Genomic DNA, 25,427 nt, shown 5'->3' on the forward strand with positions numbered 1-25,427 from the left:
AAGAATGTGAAAGGGAGAATTATTTCTTCTTTTTTTTTTTTCCCCTTGAATCAAGTTGTGAAATGGGTCTTTAGTGTATTATACCAGGCTGTATTATTATTGCATTTATCAATATGTGTAGTACACTTCATTTCATGCAATTTTAAAAATTGAGCTATCTGGATCTCAAGCCATATATTTGCATTCTCCTTGGAGCACACAAAGATCTGATGCTGTAACTAATCAGCTAAGGAAAATGGCTGTATGTAATAAATCTAAATTTACAAATATAAATTTTGTATTAAATGTCATACTAGTCCCTCTCAAAAAGAGAATGCAGTGTCTAGAAATAGCTTTTGTATGGGGAACACTTTTTAGAATAATTTGTTCTCTAGGAAAACACACAAAACCAGTTGACAGCACATGGATATAATCTGCAGTAGGCAGATTTTCACATGGATAAATTATTTTTGGCGCTGCACTGGATTGTCACGCTTGCTTTATTTGTTACCAGTGACAGCTTTATAGGATTTAAGGAGTCCGGTTCATTGTCCTTCTTACAGATAGCCTGTTCACCTCTTCAACATGTGGAAAGTGGTGCTCCTGGTTCTATGTACAGTGTTGGCTGTGAGAGGATTGGCAAAGGGTGCTCCTTTCCAACCAGAAGAAAAATGGAAACCTCTAGATAACCCTAGAAACAGAGACCTGGTAAGGAAATGCTGCAAGAAAGATAGCCTAAGTTTTGTGTTGGGTTTTTTTTTTTATCATGTGACTTTTTATCTTCTAAATTTAAAGGTAACAGGGGCCCATTAAGTGTAGTGTTAGTAACTGCACTTTGTACAGTCGATAACCACAACTGGATGAGCATTCTTCAGTCAAGATGTACCCCTTAACTGAAGAGACATTCTCAGTGTGCAGTAGTGTATAAAACTTCCTTATATCTCTATCCAGCAGCTTTAGTTTTTAAAGATGTATTTTGATTATAGAACTACTTGTTTTATGAAACAGAAGAAGAATGATTATTATGTTTCTCTCAAATGTGTACTCTGTTGATTGCATGTTTTTCATCTTCTGGAAGTACAAGTCTGCATCTGACGTTATAAATAGTGACTAAAGATCTGAAAGTTAATTACAGCTAAGCAAGTATCATTAAGAGAGCATTTGCAAGATCTTATAAGGAATTTGTGAAGGAAAACAATCAGTTTCCCACAGTTTTTCCTCACTGTTTTAAGAAGCATTAATCTTTACTTTTAGGCGGTCTAAGGGGCTAGTTCAAATCAATTGCCCACTGTTGCTAACTCTTAGAGAACATTTTTCTTAGAGAAATGGGTAACAGAACTGTCCTGTTTGCTCTCAGCAAGGGTTTTGCTGTGCCTTTTTTATAAGGGATACAGTTTGAATCCTCTCTGGTTTGGTGGGGAGCATAGACAGTCAGTACACAGTGGTCTTTCAACACTGTGTAAGATGCGCAAGCCATGGACAGAGTGGACATGTCTGAATTATATTGCCTATATTGTACCAGTTTATGATCCAAACAGAGGATTTCATCCCACATAGGAACAACTATTACATCTACTTTGTGTCAATAGAAATAATATCTGTAGGGCGTGCTCTATTTTCACATATGCAATATGTTCAGTTTTTCAGAACGCTCCAGGCTTATTTTTCGGGCAGGGGTCTTGATCTCAGAAAGTTCCCAGCTACTTTCACTATGAACAATGAAGGACCAAGGCCTGTCATGTTCTACTCAGATCCTATTGCTTCTGCATTTGCAGATTATGAAGAAAGAAAAAATTCTTTTCCAAATTACTTCAAAGGCTGAAAGATGCTGCTGACCAAGGTAAAAGAGGATGCCTTTTCCTCTAATGTTGTTACATGTAACCAAGTGAAAGATTTGGATTCAGGTGACTCTTGCTTCTTTTTGTATCAGGAAAACAAAAATTTGCACCACACAATGAGTATCGTGCATGACAAATAAATGAAAAGGGACTTTAGAAGGGGTGTTGTAGCTCTGCTGTAAGTTACAGCAGCAATGAGAAAATAACTGGTGGAATTAATTTGTCCTGCATAATTCAGGATCATCACGGTAGTTCTTTTCAGTGTTCAGAACTGTTTTCTGGAGGTAGAGGTCTGCTGCGCTCCCTTGGGGTATTTCAGCCAGTGCTACCAGGTCTTGGTTTGGACCATACTCTGGTTGCATATAAATATCTCTGTATTTGTCTCACATCCTTTTTTTTTTTTTCTTCCCTCTTTTTCAGGCATTAACTTTTGAACTTCATGAGAAGGGGCAATCTTCACAGCAAAATATTACTGCTTTGCCTTTTCAACTGTTACCTGACAATTTAAAATTTTCCTCACTATCGCAGTTTTTACCTATGGAATGTGTTGTCATGCTGTAATTAGCACATTTGCTGTCTGTTGACAAATGTGTGATGTTTGGCTACTACAGTTTGCCTAGCAGAATTGTGTTTGTTTCAACGTGAATAAACGATGAGTGCAACGGAGTGCTTTTCACTAGCACCAAGTGTCTTTGTTTGAATGTGGTGAACACGCTACCTTTCAATTTATTAGAACTAGACGTCTTAAGGTGCTTTGCAGCAATTTTTCGGACACACTCTTATCATAAATCTGTTACTTTCTTGGGAGGCTAAAGGGAATGGGGCGATGCTGGCCCTGGCCCAGGGCCCCACGGCTGCTGGTGTCTTGCAGCCAGCCCTCCTCCCCTTTCTGACCGTGCTCCTGTCAATAACTCATCTGTGCAATAGCTGTGTAAATGTATGCCGTTAGGAAACCCTTCTCATGTGAAAATAACACCCATTTCTGGGGCCATAAACGATAGGCGGAACATCTACAGGGAGGGGGGTGGTAGAGGAGCTTCCCTCGCGCCTCCTGCCCTTACGCCGCTGGCAGCAGCGCCTACAGCGGCGCTTCTCTGCAGCCCCCCGGGCTGAGGAGTACCCCCAGCCCAAACCACCTCGGCTGACCGCTCCCGTGGGGGCCATGCTTCCCGAGCCGGAGGCCGTGCTTCCCCCGAGCCGGGGGGGGAACTCGTGCGTGAGGGCGCGGGGCGGGGCGGGCGCCGTAATGCGGCGGACCGGCGTACCTCCCTGAACAAGTGTCCCCCGCGCCGGCAGTGGCTGGTTCCGTTGCTGGGTGCTGCTGGCGCGATGTCGGGCTTCAGCCCGGAGCTGATCGATTACCTGGAGGGGAAGATCTCCTTCGAGGAGTTCGAGCGGCGGCGAGAGGAGCGCAAGAGCCGCGAGAAGGTGAGTCTGCCCCGTCTGACGGCCCTACGGCCCGGCCCTGCCGCCTGGGAGCAGCGTGGCGGCGCCCCCCTTCCCTCTGGCGGGGGCGGGGGCGGGCTCGTGTGAAGTGCTGCTGTGCTCAGCTGCTGATTGTGCCTGCATAACTTTTAATATCTGTGCAAAAATTAGTAAAACTTTTCATTCTGCACCTGTCAGAAGTGCAGAATGCAGCGTTTTGGTTTGCACGCCGCCGCGGCTCGCTTCCCCGGACTTAGCAAAAGCTAGTGGCGGTTGCCTTCAGGAACCGTAATTAATTATTTCTTTAGGCTAGAGCAATGAGCAGAAACAGGTTTCAGTATAAAACTGTCCAGCGTATACTGGATACCGCTCCCCCACAGCCTTCTGTGTGAGATCTAAGGAAGAGATTCGGTTTGACTCCTTTTGGAAACCGTTGTGGCTTCTTGGCAGCAATAAATACGGAGAGACACAGCTCTGTGTCTAAAAGTAAGCAGATGGAGGTATTACAAGAAATTCTGTGTGCTTGATTGGAGTGCTGTAGTTAACTTTAACTTCACCAACTTTGTATCAAAACGCAACCGAATTTCTGTATTTCCCGGTCTTCAGAGAGCAAACTCAGCAGAACTTGGATATCATGGAAGGACAAGTGATATCCTAGGCAACCTTCTTACTGGATTAACAAGTGCTATTTTGATATCTCATTTTGTGTTTAAAAAGGAAGGCTTCTAAAAGGATTTGTCACACGTTTGTAACTTTTTTTTTAATACTGTCAGCCGTGGATCTTACCTCACTGCAATGCCAAATAAGCAATGGGCTAGGCTCTTCAGTCAAAAGTAATGTGAACAGTCACCATCTGAGTCACCTCACATTGATGAGAATATAAATGGTGTGAAAGCAAGTAATGCTGGCTTTTGTTTGTTTAAAAATATAGCACTTATTCCACCTGTTTCAGTGCAAAAACTGGAAACTGGTGGTCTAAGTGCTAATTGTAAATATTAGGGAAATAGGAATGAGTTGTGTTGTAAAGCTGGCAACTGATATTGGTGGTGTGTGTAGGATGGTGAAAGTGCGTCTGCTGAGGAAAATGCCGAAGATGTAGAGGCTCCGTCTTCATCCAGAAAAGCATCCGGGAAATCCCAAAGCCATGATGAAACTGACGGTAAATGTTTCCATAATAACTTCAGTGAAAAATATATTTAAAAGGTCATTGAAAGCATTTGCTCTTTGATAGCTGACTTTTTATAAATACCTGGCTGCTTCTTTTGAACCTGTGGGTGTTGAAGCACATTGTTAGAATGTATATCTTCGTAGGATGTTCAGAGTCATAGTGAGGGTTTTAACTTTGTTCAATGTTTTTAAAGGGCCGGATCTGGTCAATTGGCCATTTTTTTCTGGGAAACCCTCCATTCCTCCGCTCCCCCCCCCAGCTTCTTAACCACGTGTCTCAGCTATTTACTCTCTCTAAAGTTACAAATAATTCAAAGCTTTTAACATCTCAGAAAGTCTTCTGTTTTGTTTTGGATTTTTCCGGTTCATCTCTTTGCTAGTCTTTTCCTGAGACTTGATTTTTCAGAATATTTGATTCTACTGTGTGAGCGTTGCCTTCTTCCATTGTCATCCAAAGTGAATTAAAATAACTAAAAAGAGGAGGGTTTTTTCTTTGTGTTTTTTTTTTCTCCCATTCAGTTATCCTTTGGCCTGTTTAGAGTGCCTACGTTTATTTGTCGTCTTATTTTCTGCTGGATATTCCTAGCTACAGATTCCCTGGCTGGCTTTCTTTGTGCAGTTACTGGGATGGTAATGTTTTCTTCGGTGCCTTAGCAAAACAAGCTTAACATCCTTGGGGTTCCTACATAGTGAAAGGACTTGCTGGAAGTGGTGGGAGCAGCACTTCTTTAGTTTGTATCAGTCCTTGCTCATCCCATGCCTCAGGTTCTGGATTTGAGCTTGCCATTTAGAGTGCTGCAGTCTGTTTCAGACACCATCTATTCAGAAGCTGTACTTCTTGCACCAGTCAGGGCATATTCTTGTGGGATTGCCAATGGTGTGAGATAGCAAAGTGCACTTTTTGATCTGTGTTGGTTCTTAGACTCCTCTTGGTTCTTTCACTGCAAAATCTCATAATTCTGTTTGGTTTTGTTTTTTCTTTACTTTTCTTAATTTTAAAAAATAGGCCTTAAATTGTCTCGCCTAAAATGTGTGTCAGTGATGCCTAATTTTGAAAGTATAGCCAGCCCTCATCCAAGAAGGACAGAAAATGAACACTGGAAATGTGGTTGGAGCCAGATACCTGTGGTTCCTTATTGACCCCTTCTTTTTGCGGATGTCTCTGAATACTTCCAAGGTGCTCTTTCCTTCTCTGTGTTCTACCCAATCTGTTAGGGGTTTCTTCATGCACGTTATCTTTATCTAAGAACAAAAATATCATGATAGACTTGTGTGATAGTGTTACTTCTGCTCTTACTACAGAGGACACAGAAGTCTCAAGAGCAGTCAGAATCAAGGAATCACTGATAATATTTATCGCTATTTAGAGTTTCTATTAGAATCAGACGTAGGATATTCAGAAGAAAAATGTTAGAAAAGGTCACTGTTAAAATCACTTTTGCTACATGCATCTTCAGAGCTAATCTGCTACAATCTTCAGATGGTTCTGCAGCCAAGGAGACTGAAATAAAAGGAAAATTAAGTTAATAATTAGTGGTTTTCAGAGGGGGGGAAGAAGAGTCTTGATTTTTAGATGCTTAATGTCCAAGTCAGAATAAAAATAACCAAATATATCCAAGTCAGAAAAAAAACAAAACCAAAAAAACATAAACTCAGGTGTAGTATGCAGTTCCCTCCTGTATATGGGCGATACATGATAGATTTACTTTTCAGTCCCAACTTGATACTGTTGTTATTCTTTTATCAACTCTATTTGCCCAATCCCCTAGCTGAAACCTTTGAACACTACATGTTTTGGTATTTTGCATAGATATAGACTTGTGGGCAGTTATAACACTGGGTTAACTTAGTAATGAAAACTTGTAATTAAAAAATGTGAACACTTTTAAAATTATATGCTTTAAGCATATTTATTTTGGATATATAACATCATATTTATCTTAAAGAATTCTGTTACTGCTTTTACTGGAGAAATGTGAATAATCTGGATTTTACATTTACGTACGTTAAAAGGTACTTATTGTCATGGATGGAATGGTTACAAGATCTTGTTTTAAATTACTTCTAAAAATTGGTTGCCACGTTATTGTTTAGTATAATTGTCTGCTCACTTAGCCTCTTCAGCTGAAAAGCTTTATTCCGTCCAACCAGTTCAGTGCCTGAAAATTGCTTAATATGCTTCTCTTGTATGGATTGAGAAAAATGTTGAATAAACTGTTGCTTCGTTCTGTGTGTTCCTCTGTGCTTTCATTTCAAATATCCAAAAAATGCTAGAGGCTGGGGAATACTGAGCATTGGTGATGAATAATGCAGTTTTAAACCCAAAGAGGTTGTTAATAGTCTTTCTGCATTTCTGCAGGCCTCCTTCTTAGAGAATAGCTGTTTCAAGGGGGCTACTAATTACAAAGAATTCCGTTTTCTCTGCACTTGTCCTGATAAGCAGCGTGTATTCTTGATTACATCATAAACCTTTTTTTCTTCTTTCTCAACCAGGAGAAACTTCAGATGGTGTCAGTAAATCTGTTCATCGGGTCTTTGCATCCATGCTTGGGGAAAATGAAGAGGAGGAGGAGGATGAAGAGGAAGAGGAAGAAGAAGAAGAGGAAGAAGGAACTACTGAGCAACCCACAGCTGGAGATGTTTTTGTGTTGGAGATGGTACTTAATCGAGAGACCAAGAAAATGATGAAAGCAAGTATTTAAACTTCCATGAAACTTTCCCGTAGCTCCTGAAGCAGAGAGCCTAAATGCCTGTTTGTGTCATTTTATCTACGTGCTGAGAAATTTGCCTGAAAATAATTCTGTGTAAGGGTAATTCTGCTTATGTTGGTGTTGCCTGTCTTTGTTTTTTAAAAAATTACTGTAGGTTACTGTTTTAAAATTTTCAAAAAAAATGAAACTAGTTTTTCCAGTGTCTGGATTATGTTTGTGTTAGACATCAGAGTTACTCTGTCAGTTATGAAAATGAGCAAATGTTTTGGTCAAGTCATTTTAATATTGCTAGTACTTAGATAACTTGCGATTAGGTTGTGTTAAGCACAAGTGTGCCTGATGGCTCCTGAACGTGGGCATAACTGAATCCTTCGTAGAAATAATATCCCTTTTCCAATTTAGGAGAAAAGACCTCGCAGCAAACTTCCTCGTGCCTTGAGGGGTCTGATGGGAGAGGCCAATATCAGGTTTGCTCGAGGAGAACGCGAGGAGGCTATTCTAATGTGCATGGAAATCATTCGGCAAGGTATGTTAGAATGGTAAAACTTTTTGGCTTTAAGGATGGGGTGAAATTGCCGTGAGCATCAGGAAAATTCAGCGTGGCTTCACTGGTGACGAGAATACTCGGCACAAGGAAAGTCTCTGTATAAGTAGTGTGGAATTAAGAATATGTGGTGCATTTCCTTTATTGTTTTGCTTATAAAAAGGAACTAGCCCCCTGATTCTGCAGAGGCCTGGGCCTTTGCTTAGCTTTACACAGTTTGCTTTTATTGTCTTTGTAGAACCAAGGTATAAACATCAGCATGACTTACGATGTAGAATAATGATATAAGTGTTCGTTATTAGATTCAGTCAGGCTGTTTAATCATTTATAAAATGGAACTAGAAGTTTGTCTGCAATTTTTTTTTTTAATTTAAACAGAGCAATGTTGATGTTTCATATAAATCTGATATCTGTTGTTTGCAGGAAGGCAAGTTATTTGTTGTCAAGGTGGTTTTAAAACAAGAGTTCTTAGTCATTCTTCTTGTCTTTTCACAGCTCCTCTTGCCCATGAGCCATTTTCCACTCTTGCCATGATCTATGAAGACCAGGGTGACATGGAGAAATCATTACAGTTTGAACTGATTGCAGCTCACTTAAATCCTAGTGATACTGAGGAATGGGTTAGACTAGCAGAAATGTCACTGGAACAGGACAATATTAAACAGGCTGTTTTCTGCTACACAAAAGGTAGAGTAGCAACCGTTTTAATAGTTAAAATAAACATTAGGTGCTAATGGCAATAATTTTGTTTTCTTCTGTTTTTTAATTTAGTTTGCTGCAGTTTGCTAAGATTCTGGTACCTCTGTCTGGACTTTGGTAAAAGATTAGTGAATCTTTAATAGAGAATGTTCTTTTCTTACAAAAACCTTGTGCATGTCTGCTAACATTCATCTAGTCAGGGAAATGAATGTGAAATCTGTTGTTGCCTTTTCCTAAACTAGGCTACTGGTATGTTTTTCCCTGTAGCTCTGAAATATGACCCAACCAACGTGCGTTATCTATGGGAGAGATCAAGCCTGTATGAACAGTTGGGGGAACATAAGATGGCTATGGATGGCTACAGGCGTATTTTGAATCTCCTGTCTCCCTCTGATGGAGAGCGCTTCATGCAGTTGGCTAGAGACATGGCAAAGTAAGTTAGATTTTTAAATATTGCAATTTGGTTTTCCAGAGTTTCTCAAAGGCTGGTACGAATAAGCTCTGCAGCTGATTCAAGCTGGGTGTGGAGCTGGAACCACGGGATGCAGGTGTTTTTGCTGGCGGTGACCCCCACACAAGCATGCACCCCCCAACTATTGTGATGTTTCCAAAGCCTGGCCTGTGGGAGTTATCCTGAGTAGGATCAATGCATCATCTTAGAAGTGTTGCATTCTTGTAGAGTAAGAGAATAAAATGCACATACCGATTACTGGGAAAATGCCAATAGTATACAACTATATACAGATGCAGTACATTTTTAATCTATGTAATCTCAGTAGAGACCTGGAAACTTATTGCTGGCAGATCTGAATGAAACAAAGTATTCAATCAGAAATACAAACCATCTGCAACAGAATATAGTTTATATGTCATTTGTGATTCATTTCCAGGCAGGTAGAAATCTGCCTCCTCCCCTTTTCTGCTACTGAGAGCAGCTGAAGTCACAGAAGTTTGCCTGAGACAGAGAAGGCTTGTGGTTAAAGTGTGTAGCTCTCTCATGGTAGTTTTTAGTAAGTTGTTTAACTACTTTATATTTCAGCTTTCTCATGCATAACTTGCAGAAAGCTGTTATTGGCCTGTTTCAGAACAGTTTAAGTCTTTTGACCTTCGTGGTTGTGAAATGCACCAAAATAATGCAAGGACGTGTACTGTAACAATATTATCCTTGACATTTTTTCTGAAACCAGGTTAATGTGATACATTATTAATACCTGACTTGAGGTGAGGGATATTGTGATGAAAACTCCAGTGATGTCCTAACATAGAGGGGAGAAAAAAAGGGTAATTATTTGAAATAAATAAAAATTGTCAGCAGTTGTGAGGAAAGAAAAAACATCCCTTTCTTCACTGTCTTTTCTAACTTACTCTTGCTCATGAAAATATTTGTTAATAGGCAAAACTGAAAGAAATATGAAAATCCTTTTGCTAGTGTTCAAAGTACGTATTGTCAGTTATCTCAAATACTTAGTATCTCATATCTATGTTTTATAGGAGTTATTATGAAGCCAATGATGTGACCTCTGCTATTGAGATAATAGAAGAAGCCTTTACTAAACACCAGAGCCTTGTCTCCATGGAAGATGTTAACATTGCAGCTGAACTATATATTTCTTCCAAACAGTATGACAAAGCATTGGCGGTATGGGAATTAAATGCATATTTGTAGCATGTTCAGCACTTCTTTGCAAGTCAGGATGGACAGTTTATATTCCTGTAGTGCTTAAATATGGTCATGTTCTTATGGTGGTAGAGCTTATCAGACACAGATTGCTTGCTATTAGTTCTGTAGTAATTAGCATTGAAGTTAACGGCTTCATTTAATAAGTTGGGGGCTGATAGACTTGTATGCTGTGCCAGGTTTAAAATTTTGGGATTCTTCCTCTCCTTCTGTACAGTTGCCATGATCTTAGTAGCCAACAAAGGCCTACAAGCTGGTTTTGTGAGTACTACCAGCAAAGGGCATTCTCTAAGTTGAAGGTTAAAAAGATGGCAGTGAATGGGCTAACGGTTCAAATGCGGACTGTCGTGCTTTATCTGGCATACTTGTGTTACAACTAATAACTTATGCATTAAGCATCAAGCATACATTTCAGAAAGACAATACATCTTGACTCTAAGGCATCAGGATTTGGAGATCGCTTATCTGTTCCCAGTTTGTTCTAATGGTGTTTAACCCTCACTTTTGAGGCATGTTTCCGAGTTGATTTGGTCTGGCTTTGAGAGGAAAGACTTAGGTATCTGGCCATTCTTATACTTTCCAAGAGAGATTGAAGAGACACTGTTAGGACTTTCTCCTTGTGAACATTACTATTTGCTGATATTAAATTACCTCCTTTTTTTTTCCTCTCAAGATTTTATTTAGTTCTCTCCCTGTCAGTGCAGAGGAGCCTGCAAACAATTCCTCTGACCCTTCTCTGTACTTCCTTCTGTTTTAAAATCAGTCAGTTTTATGTACACAGTATTTAGCTGCCAGATTAATTAATACAGTACTCAGTCATAGAACTGTTCCCCTGTATCTTCTTGATGGTTCTCCTCAGGTCTATTCCTGTGATGGTGTTTCTTGTTCCTGGAGAGCTGAAACTATATTTGAGCTGGTAAACCGAGCCTTTAAAAATAACTGTCTTAATACAATTGTCTGGTGTGTTCCTCTAAGGGCCGTGTATTGTGTTTATCACTCTTGTTTTGGCAGCAGTAATGACTTAAAAATTTCCTTTTCAATTTATGAACAAAATACCAGACTGCATTGGGTCTTAGACCTTTACACTTGTGCATTTCCCCCCTTGCAGCTCCCCATTGGCAAGTGAATGTCTTGAATTATCTGTCTTTGGTTTCCATTTTTTTTAATTAGTTGTTCTATTGAATTACAGTAGTTTTATTGAGGTCATGATGTGTATGACCAGGACTGTTGTAAAATGTCTGTATGTAGCTGTGAAATTTATTTAATTATTTCTTTTAACTGAGACAAACCGTATGGTTTCCTTGCAACGTATTAGGCTGAGGAATCCCTGGAGCACTTTGGAAAGATCTGTGGAGAGTTTACGTGGTGCTTTGCTTTCTTTTTCAGTCTTCCAAAAGACATTAAAAGAAGCTATAAAGGCTAAAAACTTCTCTAGTTGTGATGAAGGTAACTGTTATGTTTGCTAAAGAGATCCTGGCTGGATCATCTAAAGTAGTCCAAAAATAGTGGACAAAGACATCAGGTGATCAAACTCAATATCAGTCAGCTAACCCCTGGTGAAATGAATGCAGCTTTTCTTCTGATAACTTTTATGATGTCTAAAACAACTGCCATGTGGGCTGGTGATTCCATATATTCTTTAAATCTTTAAAATTATCTGAGTTACTCATCTGTTTTAGGTTATTACAGATTTTGCAGGAATTGTACTTGAAAAGAAAGTATCAGAAGAAAGTCCAACTGAGGAGAAAAAAGGTAAGTAGCTAACAAGCGGTTAGTATGACCCTGCTGTTCATCTAATATGACATCGTTCTTTCCATTACCTTTTCGACCGATGGGTGTATTTTGATGCATGTTGACAGGCTTTTCTCTTCTGAAACTTTTCAGTGTTTTTAATGAGTTACATGCCATGACCTTAGCTTTCTATAAGGAGTTACTCTGATGTCCAATTAGCCCTGCTGACTCATTAAGGACAAGGACTGCTCTCCAGGCAACTGGAGGCCTTTTAAAGTTCTAAACATTCCTCGGAGTGTTCACATCAGGCCAGTTATTTCTGCCAGCTAAATAGCTTCTGAAAAAAGATTAGATAAGTTTAGTGGCATCTATTCTCTAGAATATCAACCTCTGACCTGAGAATAATATTCTTTATCAACCCTACTTCTGTATTAAACTTTTAAATGTTTTGATATATAGAAATCTAGGGATATTAGCTTGTAATTGAATAAAGTAGGTTGTCTTTGAGAAACCGGCTTCATGAAAGTCATTGCTTGAATCTGAAAATGTTTGGGCTGTAGAGTGAGCGCAGCACGCCAGCTCTGTAAGCAGACAGTCTGTTCTGTGATTAAACTGGTTGGTTTTTTCAGCAGTCTGGTCCAAACCCAACGTGGTGGAAGATACTTCTGTTGGCTTTTTGCTTTAATGGACCAGGTAAAAATACAGTTGATCAATGAACAACTGTCCTGGTAGAGACTTCTAACAGACAATCTATAAGAAGCAAAACTATAGTGAGTCTAGGAATTAAAACACAGTGTTGCCAAGTTATCTGGGACGTGTAATTTCATAAGACAAAGCTTCTAAACTACCCAAGATCTTGGTTCCCTGCCCACAGTTGCTTTATAATGTTTTTGAATGCTTCCTGCTCTGCTGTCCTTAAAAAAAAGTCCACTTCTCAGAGTAAGCCACCAATCAAGTATGGATTCAAAATCGAGTAACTTTTGGCTTAGCTGGTGCTGCTACAGTGATCTGTTATTCTTTTTAAAAAGATACAGGGGCGGTGGAAGAAACTCAGGAAAACCAGGAGGCAGTGACTGATGACCAAAGTCATCCAGTTGCTGAATGCAGTGCTGCAGGTAAGTGATTTAATTTTTGAATTTTATACAAGTCTCTGAACTGATCGTATGCTCAGGAATCAGCTTACAATTGTATAAAAATTGGGAAAGATTTCTAACAGCAGAGAAGTGGGGCTTGGTCCAGACAAGGTTTCTTGTGCACTGTCTTCCTTGCTCAGAATTTACTTCTAACCCACCAAAGCCAAAAGCATTCTCCCAGGGTTTACCCACTTTGAAAAGAAAATTTTTTCATTTTGTAGGAATTTATTGATTGGGGAATAGTTACTCTCATGCTGGGCATTAAGATGTTCACAGAATGATGAATTAATCTGCATGTTGTGATTTGCAGTAATTGGATGTGAATGTAGAAGGTAACAGGGAAGCCTTATGTTGGCAATCACAGTTTTTTCAATATATAGCAATCACCCTTTGAATGTCTGGTGTAAGAATTAAGGTGACGGAGAACTTTAAATGGGGTAGTTAAGGAGGTGTCATGACTGCATATGAAGGAAGTGTAATAGTGAAGTTTTGCTGTATGACCTGTAATTTGCTAGCGTTCTACTTAGTCTCATGTTTGCATTGTCATCAGATTGCATTCTGTGTGGTGTGTGAAGTTCTGTAGTTAACTGTGTTTAGCAATGTGTACAGCCAGATCCCTGATACGTGGGACTTAGCTTAAGAAGAAGCTTAATGCAGGGTATTTCCTTCAGAAAGCAAGAAGAGGGTACAGGTGCATAAATTGCTAAAGGAAAGCGTTATGAACCAAGCACATCTCAAGAGGGCGAAAGCTCTAAGCACGTCCTACGGGATCCTGCTGTTGAAGTCGGTGCAGACTGACAGCACTTGATACTTCAGATGACATTATTAGGATCAGAAACAGTAGGAGGAAGTTTTCCCAACTATCAGGAGAGATACAGAAGAAAGGGAGAGGGCAGGCCTACAACATTTGCCAGAGTCAATGAGAATATACTTTATTCACTGTAGCTGAACACAGCCTGGAGGGGATGTGGAGCTTGTGAAGTGACTCTTAAAGTCTGTGCGTTCAGAAAGAAATTCTTTATCTTCTCACAGCTGTGGAGAAGGTCAGCTGCTGCATACCTGAAAGCGTTCCCATAGACATCACGGTCAAGCTGATGGTGTGCCTGGTTCACTTGAACATCCTAGAGCCGCTCAATGTAAGTAGAAACCAACTCAGAAGTTGGGGGATGTTCTAATGCATTACCAAAGCAAGTAATTTTTCTTGTCTTTGTATGACTGAGGTCATTGAGAGAGCTGTGGGGGTTCTCTTTGCTTCCCTTCCACTCCAAGGGAGAAACCTAGCAAACCTGTAATAGCAGAAATACTATTTTTGTCCATATAAATTATGCCTCCAGTGGAAGTATTACTAAAGCACAGTAAATCACAGCCTGTGTGCTGTGTCAGGCCCAGGACCACACTGCAAAGTTGCTGAACAGTAAGGAACACATCTTCGCTGTGTTTTGAAGTCCTACTAAAACTGAAGACTGTTCTTTCATAAAAAGCACTCCTCACTGATGGGCGCTTTCACCCATGGGATGTGAAATGCATGGATGGGTATGGGTAGGATGTGAAATGCCTAGAATACAAAAACTTGGCTTTTTCAGGAATTCTGAAATTAGAGTCTTCATTTTTCACTTTTAAACTAACATTTAAATAAAGGAAATGTAGTTCAGAATGCAAATAGAAAAAAATCATAGCATAAAAATGTAAGTTTCTAGTAACCATATCTTAAAGAAATGTTTGTGTTGGTTATTTGTGCTTTTGGTGTTTTGTGTGGGTTTTTTAAAGCCTCTTTTGACCACTCTGGTGGAACAAAATCCAGAAGAAATGGGTGACTTGTATTTGGACGTTGCAGAGGCATTTCTGGATGTTGGAGAATACAACTCAGCGCTGCCTCTCTTGAGTTCCCTTGTCTGTTCAGAACGATACAACTTGGCTGTTGTCTGGCTTCGGCATGCAGGTGAGAAGAAGCAGGACTGCTGAGCATGTGGTACTGAGAGATGATAATACAATGCTGAGCATTTCCAGGGACCTCTAAGATCACTGGAATTTTAGATTCACATGTTGAATGATAGTTGGTATTTGCAAAACTGTAATTGGAGTTTATTATGACAACCCTGTCATGAAACATTTTCTAGTTCTTCATATAGATTGAAATTTACTACAGCTAAAAATACTTTATTTTTCACTTAAGTGAAACAGCATCTATTCTGCATTCCATTCTGTGTCAACTGATGATGCTTTAAGTGAAACTGTGGATGCATCAGTACATATTTCTGAATATTTTCACTTTAATGGTACATGTTTTGGGTGGTTTTAACAGAAAAAGTGTCTGAAAAGTATGTTAACTATTCTGCAAGCTTTGAAATCTTTTTCTGCCACTTAAGTGTGTTGTGTTGTTTCTGGTATATCTAGAGTGCTTGAAGGCTTTGGGACACATGGAGCGTGCCGCAGAGAGCTATGCCAAAGTTGTTGATCTTGCTCCGTTGCATCTGGATGCCAGAATCTCACTTTCAACACTTCAGCAGCAGCTGGGCCGACCTGAAAAAGCTCTGGAGGCTCTGGAACCAATGTATGATCCGGATACGCTGGCTCAGGATGCTAACGCTGCCCAACAGGTGGGTAAAGTGTTCTGTGCTTCCAGTTTATGATGTATTTTTCTGCTAAACTATGGTAGTGGTCAAAGATGTCAATTGTATAGGACCAGGGATTGAGACTTACTTATCTACAGCATGGTGAGCCTTCAGAGCACAGCGAATGATTCATTACAGAGTATCAGGGACGAGTCGTCGTGGCTCTTTCTCCCTGACCATTTTATCAGTATTTCCTCTGTCCCACCTATTACTTGCGTGTGATGTACAAGCTCTTGGCTGCTGAGAACCAGTCTTGATGCCAATCACTTTGCATCCAGTTGCTGCATACAAGCTGCTGGGTTTGGCCTCTATTGATTCTAACTGATGGTGTTGCAAAGGTTCTATATCCCCTCTCCAGCAGCACCTTCACTATAAGTAAGAGTTATGCCAAATTTCTCTGAAATTTGAGAATTTGAAACAGTAACTACTGCAGGGCAGTTTGGGGGGATCTTACCTGCTGCTGCTAAGATTCTTACAACTTTCTAGAAGCTTTTACAACCCTGTTAGTACTGTATTGAGTCAAAATTTTTTGTTTTATAAACTCACGCTCTGTGCAAGAGATTGAATAATAATGTTCAATATTATCTAGGAATTAAAGCTACTCCTCCATCGTTCAACACTCTTGTATTCCCAAGGCAAGATGTATGGTTACATAGACACGTTACTTACAATGCTGGCAATGCTATTGAAGGTAAGCCAATCTCTCCAGCTACACTTTAAGAAATGGACAGCTGTGAGTTGCATTGAGCGACAAACTCAGGAGGAGTGTTAGTGGTTTTGATGTGCAGATGGTTTTGTAATTTTGTTAGATAATATTCCAGGGAGGCAGTAGTACTGGTGATCCTGCTGGTAGTGTTCAGAACAGAGGACCACTTGTGTGTATAATTCTTAATACAGTGACTTCAACTCCCTGTTTCTCGGTGTAGCTAGAACACACTGAATAGTAAAGCTGCTTCTTACCTTTTTAGCAGCCGGTGTAGTGCTTTCCTGAAGTGTTGATACTGGCTTCTGGTTCAACAATTTTCTTTTGGATTTCCTAATTTTTTTTTTTAATATTTTCTTATGATAAAATGACCAAAGAAGAATTTGTTTAGCCAGTAAATACAGTGGTGGTGGTTTTGTGTTCATTGTTTTTTGTTTGTTTTTAAACAGGAAGTGAGGGAGGGGAATGTTTAGACCTCGGTATTATCCATCTGGTCAGAGCCATTACTGTCGTATTACACTGGTGGAATAGCTGACTATCCACGTATTGCTGGAGTGATACTGAAAGGCATTATTCCTGTTGTGCCTCTATGCAAATAGTTTTGATTTCAATATATACAGGGATGTTCCAATCCCAGGAAAAGTTCTTTGAAGTCATTTGAAGAGTTTGTATCTTTTGCATAGCCCAGTTTGCACTGGAGCACGAGACAATGCAGAGATGATGGTCCCCTTGGGAATGTTCTCTCTCATGGTCTTGCTCTGGTGTGGCGTTTCTAAGTTGCAGACTGCCTTGGCATGTGGCGCGAGCAAGATGGATTGGCCGTAAAGCTGCCTTTGGCATAGGATGTATTAATGTAATCTGAAATGCTGCCCTTAAATTTGTTTCTAGGTAGCCATGAGCAGAGCTCAGGTGTGTTTGATATCTAGTTCCAAATCTGGAGAGAGACACCTCTATCTTATTAAGGTGTCAAGGGATAAAATTTCTGACAATGACGACCAAGAGACAGCAAATTGCGATGCGAAAGGTAACGAATGTTTACTAAAAACAAAGTGACAAGATGAACTCTTAGTTCTGAAAAATGAAATAAACGTTACTATTTTGCATGCTAAATCCGTGCAGTTCTTGTTAATATTGCTTTATTTCTAGGGCAAAGAAGGCAGCAAAAATGAAGATGAATATAATTTAAGGGAACAATCCCCATTCAGAGAAAAATAGTAAGACTACAAAATACTACAGATTGAGAAGGACCTCTAGAGATCATATGGTCCAACATTCTCCTCAGTGCAAATATAATACACGCAAATCTAGAACATAATAGAAATACATTTTTTTTAAATGGTGTGATTTTTGTAGAAATTTTTTAACTGGCCCAGACTTGGTTGAGCCAGACTACCCATTCCTAAGCACTGTTTGGTAGATTAGGAAGAGTAACTTCAGCGCATTCATGTAGTACGTTTACAATGTGACCTGTGTGTATTTCTTGCCATTTGTTCCCAAGGTTTGACTGTTTTTTTGCTGGTGCTTTACAAACTGCACTTAAATTAAAAAAAGTAAATATTTTGTCTTTATTTTACCTGTTAATGCTGAGATGTTTTTGAAAAGATCGGTTTGAGGTATGCGCCTTGTTTTTAATTTTTTTTTAAGAATTTAGCTCTCGTTTTAATTTTCTCAATTTACTGACTTCAATATTTTCAGCAATTTTTGCTGTTCTCACGAGTGTTCTGACAAAAGATGACTGGTGGAACCTCCTCCTGAAGGCTATATATTCCTTGTGTGACCTCTCCCGCTACAAGGAGGCAGAGCTACTAGTGGATTCCTCATTGGAATATTATTCATTTTATGACGATAGACAAAAGCGCAAGGAGCTGGAATACTTTGGGCTCTCTGCTGCAATTCTGGACAAGAACTTCCGAAAAGCATACAACTATATCAGGTGGGGTACTGAGAAGGTAGAGCAATCTGTTCTGTAGTTGCTTCCACAGAGGCTGTGGTTGTACTGCTGAAAATATTGCTAAAAGAGGCCGGCTGATGCTTTCCAGCTTTCACTAAAACAGATAAGGCTGTTGAAACTAAAGGAGCTTTCTGATAGCATTTGACACAAAAAAAAAAAAAGCATAATGCAGTAGGTTGCATTTGGCCAGAACCGTTGGTTCTGTCTTTTACTCTCCACTTTGCTTCAGTCCTGGTCCTTGAGCGTCTCCTCTTTATTACCACCCCTAAACCATTGAGGTTCTATTGCAGATACAGTATTTACTATAGCATTTACTAATTTCTTGTATACTTTTCATTCTGTAGAATCATGGTAATGGAAAATGTCAATAAACCCCAGCTATGGAACATATTCAATCAAGTTACTATGCAATCTCAGGATGTCCGACACCATCGCTTTTGTCTCCGCTTAATGCTGAAAAATCCTGATAATCACGCCTTGTGTGTCCTAAACGGGCATAATGCATTTGTATCTGGCAGTTTCAAGCACGCTCTTGGTAATGTCATTAACGTTCTAATATTAACAAATGTAACAAGTGACTGTTTTTTTCAGAGAAAGATTTATTGAAGTAATTTTTTTTTCATACATCAGAAAATTATAGGTGGCTTCACGGTGTTAGTCTGGTGCCTTAATTATTCTATACACAAATCAAAGTATCACTAAAGAGTTTTGCTAAAAAAACCTAAGCTGGTATGTTTCCAGTTTAGCAGACATTGCAAATATAACTAACTTGCAAAGATAATCGAAGGCTAACAATAGTAAAGAATAAGGAGGACAGAAACAGACCAATTTAAACAGTGAAAAGAGTTGGTTGGACAAATTAAGCAGGACTTTGAAGGGCTTGACTTACTGCTTTCAGTCAAGCCTTCCAAATGTCACGCTTAAGGCATGTGGCCTCCAGGATGTAAATCCCAGCACGGACCTTGTTTGCCTTCTGTGCCTGATTCTTTTCTGCTTATATTTTTACACCACAGTTGGTGTTTTTCCTTCAGAATCCAAGAAGTGCTGAAAAGAAAAAAAAATTGTTTCATGTTTTTTTTCCTGTGTATTTTGATGTAGGTATATTAAACTGTTTTCTTAGTTCACACTTCTGATTTGAAGATTTTCTTTTTTGCCCTTACGTACTTAAAGAATGCTTTTCCCAACAAACATCCTGATTTGATTATTTGCTTTTAGGACAGTACGTGCAAGCCTTTCGTGCAAACCCAGATGAACCTCTGTACAGTCTTTGTATTGGCTTGACTTTCATCCACATGGCTTCTCAGAAATATGTGTTGAAAAGGCACGCTCTTCTAGTACAGGTGAGTTAGTGTGATTATTTTTACCTGTAGTGTTTCCTGGCTTTTTATCTCGCAGCCAGCTATGGCTACAACCTACTCTGCTTAAATAACTTTTCATAATCAATATGGCATTTCAAAAGGGGGAAGTGGTGAAACATTAACACAGATGATGATGCTTTTGAACTGTTGTCATACCCATCTGAATCTCCTCTAAGTTAAATGTAGCTTGTTCTGCTGTGCATATACAATGATTACTCATATAGATGTTAGCAGCTGCCAGCTGCTTGTGAAAATATTACTAATTTCAGTCTTGATGTAGTCTGGATTTTCTTCCAGATTTTTCATCTTGCCCTGCCTTGCTCTAAAGAAGTGCTGTAGGGTAAAATGTCTATGAAGGGCATGTGGCATAGATGTCTCAAACTGCATTATTGAAGTAAACTTTACCAACTTAGTGGGTTTTTTTTCCCCGTCTTTCTTTTTTCTTCCCCCTTTTAGGTGCCTCTTTGTAAGGGCCTTGTGAACTCCAGTTTATGCTACCCTCAATTTTTCAGCTTCCTTATTCGCATTTTTCTTTCATCTGCCAGATCCAGTTACAAACCGCAGGCTGATTATTCCCAAACAGAATCTTGAAACTAATTTCCTCTACTCTCCACCAAGTATTTTCATTAACTTGAAATGCCTTTTAATTCCTGTGGCCACTGAGCTCAGAGTCAGCAGAATATGGTGAGGATTCTGAGCTCTCATGGCTTCTGAAATTGCTGAAAAATGGTCCTCAGCTACTCTAAAACAAGACCAATTATGTCAGTATCCAATTTAAGACATTCAGAACTTGGAAGCTTTGGCCTAACTTTAACGCTTTTATCCAGTTTCTCTAATCAGGGGCTGCGACGTTGTCCATTTATAACATACTTGAACAATGTCCTATTTGTGTTACCCTGTGGTGACACAGTTCCCTGCTTTCTCTCTTCTCATTTCTTGCTTACTGTACTTGGTATTTTTACATCCTCTCTTGCTCCTATTGTAGCCAATTAATAATTCAAGCACGCTGACATACTGGTGACCTAAATTATGATCATTAGCTGCTTGTGTCTAAACTAATTCCTCATGTTGAAGGAGGTATCTTCTCTGATTGCCAACACGGTCCCTAGAAAGAAAGCCCTCTGTTTACAACAGAATCGTCACACTCCAAAGTGGTAACAAAACAAAATGCACGGAAGAGGATAAAGAAGTTGTGTGCTCTACTTCTCCCTTCTGAATTAACCTCTTCTATCTGTCTCTCCTCCAAAGTTTTGCCCAGGGCTCCTTCAGTGTCAAACAAAACACTGCATTTTAATGTAAAATAATATGCCTCTCCGTCTTTCCCTTTGTTCTGTATGGGAGGTAGGTCTGGTCTCATGCCATTCATCTTTATAGCATCATACAGACCTTGAGTCATGAAGAGTCCGTAACACACCAGGCTGGTAGGCAGTGACATCCTACCGATGAGAAACAAATCACTTCTCTCACTTCACAGCATGCCAGTGTATAAATGAGACTAGTTTGTTCCACTGGTGCCCGGTCACTGTCACCTTCTGCGTTGCCCTGTTTTACATCACCTGGGCCACCAGCGCCCAAATAGGCGCCTGGTGCCTGTTGGGTCCTGCTCCTCTGTCTCACACAGGAGACAGAGGGCCACACAGCAGGACTGCGTACTCACACTAAGGTTGGTAATGAAATCATGTACACCTGGGATTCTGCTAGTCATATAGTCTAAATATATATGTTTTAATTTTAAACTAAAAGCAAAATAAGAAAGTATAACACAGAGTGCTTCAACTTTAAATTTGTTAAATTTGAAAAAAATCCTTTCAAATTCTGCTGGAGACTTGGCAGTAAATGTTGGCTTCAAGAAGGGAGAGGAACTCTCGCCTACTGCTTAGGATATATGGGGTTTTCATGCCCTTTTCAGTGATGTTTATTTTTGGCAACTATAAAATGATACACTGATCATTTCCCTGATAACTGGTATTGGAGTGAACACTTATGTGGAGCACAAGATCAGGAAAAGAATATGCTGCATTCCAGAAATAATACTTTGGTATGTACTTCATGGAGTTCAGAATTTTGCAGAATTCTGAAAAGTTGTAGAATTAAACCATTTCTTGCCACTATCCAAGCCAGAGAGTGAAGGGAAGGAAATGAAGGTTTGGGGTTTTACTGTCCTTTAAAAAAAAAAATGTTGGGGAGGGTTATCTTTAAAGGTTTGGGGTCTTTTTTGGTGTGTTTTGGTTTTTTTAAGAAAAATAAGACCTTGCTCTAGCCCATCCTTTGGCTGCATGCTTTTTAAGGTGGTCAGCCCTTCCGAACATGAACCAGTCTTACCCGTGTGTGTATTACATAAGCACACACACATACGTACGTAGGTCTATATTTAGCAAGCTAGTGCCGCAAGTCACTGTGTGTTCTGTTTATTAAAAAGATCTACCCATTGTTATCAATGGCAGTGAGACTGACAGAGCACAGTTTTTTTGGTCTCGACAAATCAAACACAACTTATTTTTTGCCTTCAACTTGCATGTGGTTTTGTGGGGAAGCATAGATCAAAGGCTGAAATAGATATATTTAAATACCGGTTCCCCAGCATATTTTACTGCCATCTCCTTAAAGGGAACATTCACAAATGTGCATAACTTGTACAGGGATTCTCCTTCCTTCACCGGTACTTGGACCTGCGCGGACCATGTCAAGAGTCTTTCTACAACCTTGGCCGTGGCCTTCACCAGCTGGGATTACTGCACCTGGCAATCCACTATTACCAAAAAGTACTCGAGCTTCCTCCTCTCACCTTAGAGGTACTGTATCTTTGTGAGCTATGTACAGAGAATAAAGTCAGGTCAGTGTTAACGATTTCTCAGCCATAGTTAAACTAGGTATAAAAAAATCTCTGTAGTTGAGTTTCCTTTAATTTGTATTGTAATTCCTCGTCGTTCTAAATCTGATTGTCACCTGGTAATGTATTTAAGCATGTGTTAATTTCAAAGGCTTATGAATTTTGAAGGGTTTACTAATAGGCTGAAGTAGCAGCAAAAAGGGTTGCTAAACAATTTTACCTGAATAAACAGCTGAACTTTATATCTATTACATGCAATAAATTGTAGCTGGAAGTTCTATATACTCACCCATGCTGTAGAACAGCCTGCTGGAGCAATATGAACCAGTATTAAGAATGCCGAAATGCATCTGAGCCATGGTTTTGCTCTAATTGGATCTGTATTAGATCATCCTAATTGACGTGTCATACATTTACAAGTCTGGTCTGAGGGAAAGTTTTTTTGCCTAGCTTTGTCATGGGGAGGTAGAAAAAAATCCAAGTGTGTTCAGAAAACAGGAAGGGTTGGTAAATTGAGAAACATGGGCATTAGTCAGCGCTGGGAGTTCAAAGCAGCAATCTTGTGACCATGTCAGAGAGAGGCGGTATTCACCCACTGATTGTAGAAACAAATACTTTGCATACAAAGACAAATTAAGATAGTACTTTCCTGTTTTACGAGCTAGCTATCTAATTTACAGCTGATGTTTTGAGTATGTAATTATATAGCTCTTTGGTGATTAACAACATGTGGAAACTCATTGAAGAGGGAGGGCACAAGGACTACTACTTCTTTGCTTTCTGTACAGGTGAATGCCTGTAGAAACCATGAATATGTGATTTGATTCCATTGTAGCTGCTACTCATGTTTCAAGTTTTATACTATTTTTGCATATAGATAACTTTTTTTAAATCATTATTTTTACAGGGAATAGAAATGGATCAGACAGACTTGAGAAGAGATACTGCCTTTAACTTGTCGCTTATTTATCAGAGCAGTGGAAATACAAGAATGGCTCAAAAGATGTTGTATACCTACGCGGTTGTATGATGAGGTTTGTGGCAGGTGGAATTGATACTCTTTGTATTAACCTTTGCATTATGCAATGCTGGGGAAAACGGTTTTATGTGCAACTTTTTGTAGAGATGGTCAGAGACGGGATTGTGGCATGTATATGGAATTCTTCTACTTCTGACATTTGAACTGTATCGTGGCATATGGATGGAAACTGGTCAGAGTATAACGCTGACGTGCTCAGGTGTGTCTGTTACTTAGCTCTTCTCCTTCGATGCATTGCTCTGTTGAATTATCCGGCCTGAAATTTAGAAAAAGTAAAGCCTGCCTGAGGCAGACACCCAATCTGAATGCAAAAAGTGTTGGGCAAGGCAGAGCCGCTGTCATCTGAGCATTACATCTTATAACTGAAAGTTCTTGTATATAGACTCAAACAGCAACAGCTGAAGCCTGGTGCGGTTTGTAGGGTTTTTTGTGTTTTTTGTTTTTTTTTTTTTTTTAAGGAAAATCTACAACGTGCAATATTTCAACTAGTTACCAGTGAGGTTGTTCAAGAAGCCGTATTCACTGGTGATGAGGGTTATTTAATGTGCAGCATTAAATTACTATAATATAGAAGAAATGGGCTCATACTAATCCCTAGAGGATGGAGAACTCAGTATTTCAAGATCTTTAAAGTATTCAGAATTTTCTAGGAGTTCGTATTCCTTGTGGCTGTTGAAGATGGTTTATTTCAGTTTTACTGAAATCAGTGTGACCTTTGTTCATCTTCTGAACTTCTTAATAAAAAATGAGGTTAATTATAATGTTTACTCATTCTCAGCAAACATACAGCCTACTGAATAGCTTATAACAAAAATTAATACAATAATACCGTTACAGTTTATTATTTAACATATCTTGCAAATGGTCTCGGGTTTTAATTATTTCTGACAGCTGAACAGTAGCAAGTGATGGTGGAAGCATGCTGCTTCCAGCCCAGCAAGAGAAGTGGGATGTAACCCTTTATCATAAATAAAAAGAATATATAGTTATATATATAGAGAGAGAAATGGATATATATTAGGCACTACAGCAAAATATGGCTGAAAAAACATGTTTCAGCCTGGTAGTTTGCTGAATAAAAAACAAACCATGCTGTTCCCCCCCAAGCACTCTTGTTACTTATGGTATCACAGCTAACTAATGCTATTTGTTTTCAGCCCGCTTTTATATGTATTTGTGTTTTGTAATCATTTCACACAATTGCAGTCAATGATTAAGAAATAAATCTTGTGGAATTGTCTGGACTAATTTTAAAGGTAAGGCAGTTTTATCTCAAATCTCATTAAATTACAACATATTGCATGTCCACTTCACTAGAGATGTGTTGGGCCTTAGTGAGAATACAAAGGTAAGAGACAGATACCAAGAAAATCTCACTAACTCGCAAAAGGACAGCATGTTTTACTTGGAAATAATACTTGGCAGCGCTGCCTAAATACAAGTCGCATGCCTTTACTTTGGAATTTTTTCAAACAAGGAAGTGGTGAACACATACTGCACATTTCATCATTGTACTTTATGTAAGGGATGGAAGATACACAGGGGACTGTGAGTTTGAAACACATATTTCTTGGGGTATGAGTGTCTGTATGGGATTTATTTTGGTGTGTGCTATAGTCACATTTAGGCTTACCTAGCTGTAGCTTGTTTTAAGGATGCTCACAAGAATGTAGCACTGGGGGAAATGAACCCAGCACCTTTCCTAATTCTCCTTCACAATAAGGACTAGTTTACTGAAATGTAAAATCACAGAACCATAGAATAGTTTGGGTTGGAAGGGACCTGTAAAGGTCATCTAGTCCAACACCCCTGCAATGAGCAGGAACATCTTAAACTAGATGAGGTTGCTCAGAGCCTCGTCCACCCTCACCTTGAATGTGTGGGAACAAAGGGCAAGGCAGGAAAAGCTTACAATCCAGCCATTACAATTTTGGGAAAGCTTTCATAAATCACTGAGAACAAAGGACTAAGAGGGAAAGAATACTTAAATCAATGCCAGCCTCATCTGTCCGCATGTTGGGAATATTCC

General features: G+C 39.4%; 2 protein-coding genes across 4 annotated transcripts; both read left to right on the top strand.

Moving 5' to 3' along the window:
- The first annotated feature begins 257 nt into the window (after window positions 1–257).
- C5H2orf66 (chromosome 5 C2orf66 homolog) lies at window positions 258–2,483 on the top strand. The gene is given in 4 exon segments (XM_075093890.1): window positions 258–548; window positions 550–687; window positions 1,619–1,819; window positions 2,238–2,483. Coding segments are annotated over 3 exon segments (435 nt in total). The 5' UTR covers window positions 258–434; the 3' UTR covers window positions 1,802–1,819; window positions 2,238–2,483.
- Window positions 2,484–3,053: 570 nt separating this feature from the next.
- Window positions 3,054–24,642, top strand: GTF3C3 (general transcription factor IIIC subunit 3). 3 transcript variants are annotated; one of them, XR_012660688.1, is made up of 19 exons: window positions 3,054–3,245; window positions 4,299–4,401; window positions 6,903–7,099; window positions 7,523–7,646; window positions 8,160–8,351; window positions 8,631–8,796; window positions 9,855–10,002; window positions 11,721–11,793; window positions 12,801–12,887; window positions 13,938–14,041; window positions 14,740–14,844; window positions 15,300–15,502; window positions 16,107–16,208; window positions 17,109–17,244; window positions 17,916–18,153; window positions 18,516–18,706; window positions 19,387–19,511; window positions 22,169–22,321; window positions 23,267–24,642. XR_012660688.1 is itself a non-coding variant. In XM_075093891.1 (19 exons), the coding sequence occupies exons 1-19, from the start codon at window positions 3,147–3,149 to the stop codon at window positions 23,387–23,389; spliced, it is 2,736 nt and encodes a 911-aa protein (XP_074949992.1). In that variant the 5' UTR covers window positions 3,055–3,146; the 3' UTR covers window positions 23,390–24,642. The 3 variants fall into 3 exon arrangements, 1 of the variants encoding a protein (XP_074949992.1); XR_012660687.1 differs by having other exon boundaries at window positions 3,055–3,245; window positions 14,673–14,844; window positions 19,392–19,511; XM_075093891.1 differs by having other exon boundaries at window positions 3,055–3,245; window positions 14,673–14,844.
- Window positions 24,643–25,427: the final 785 nt, after the last annotated feature.

This window comes from Phalacrocorax aristotelis, chromosome 5 (assembly GCF_949628215.1).
Source record: "Phalacrocorax aristotelis chromosome 5, bGulAri2.1, whole genome shotgun sequence".
In the NCBI taxonomy this organism is placed as follows: Eukaryota; Metazoa; Chordata; class Aves; order Suliformes; family Phalacrocoracidae; genus Phalacrocorax; species Phalacrocorax aristotelis.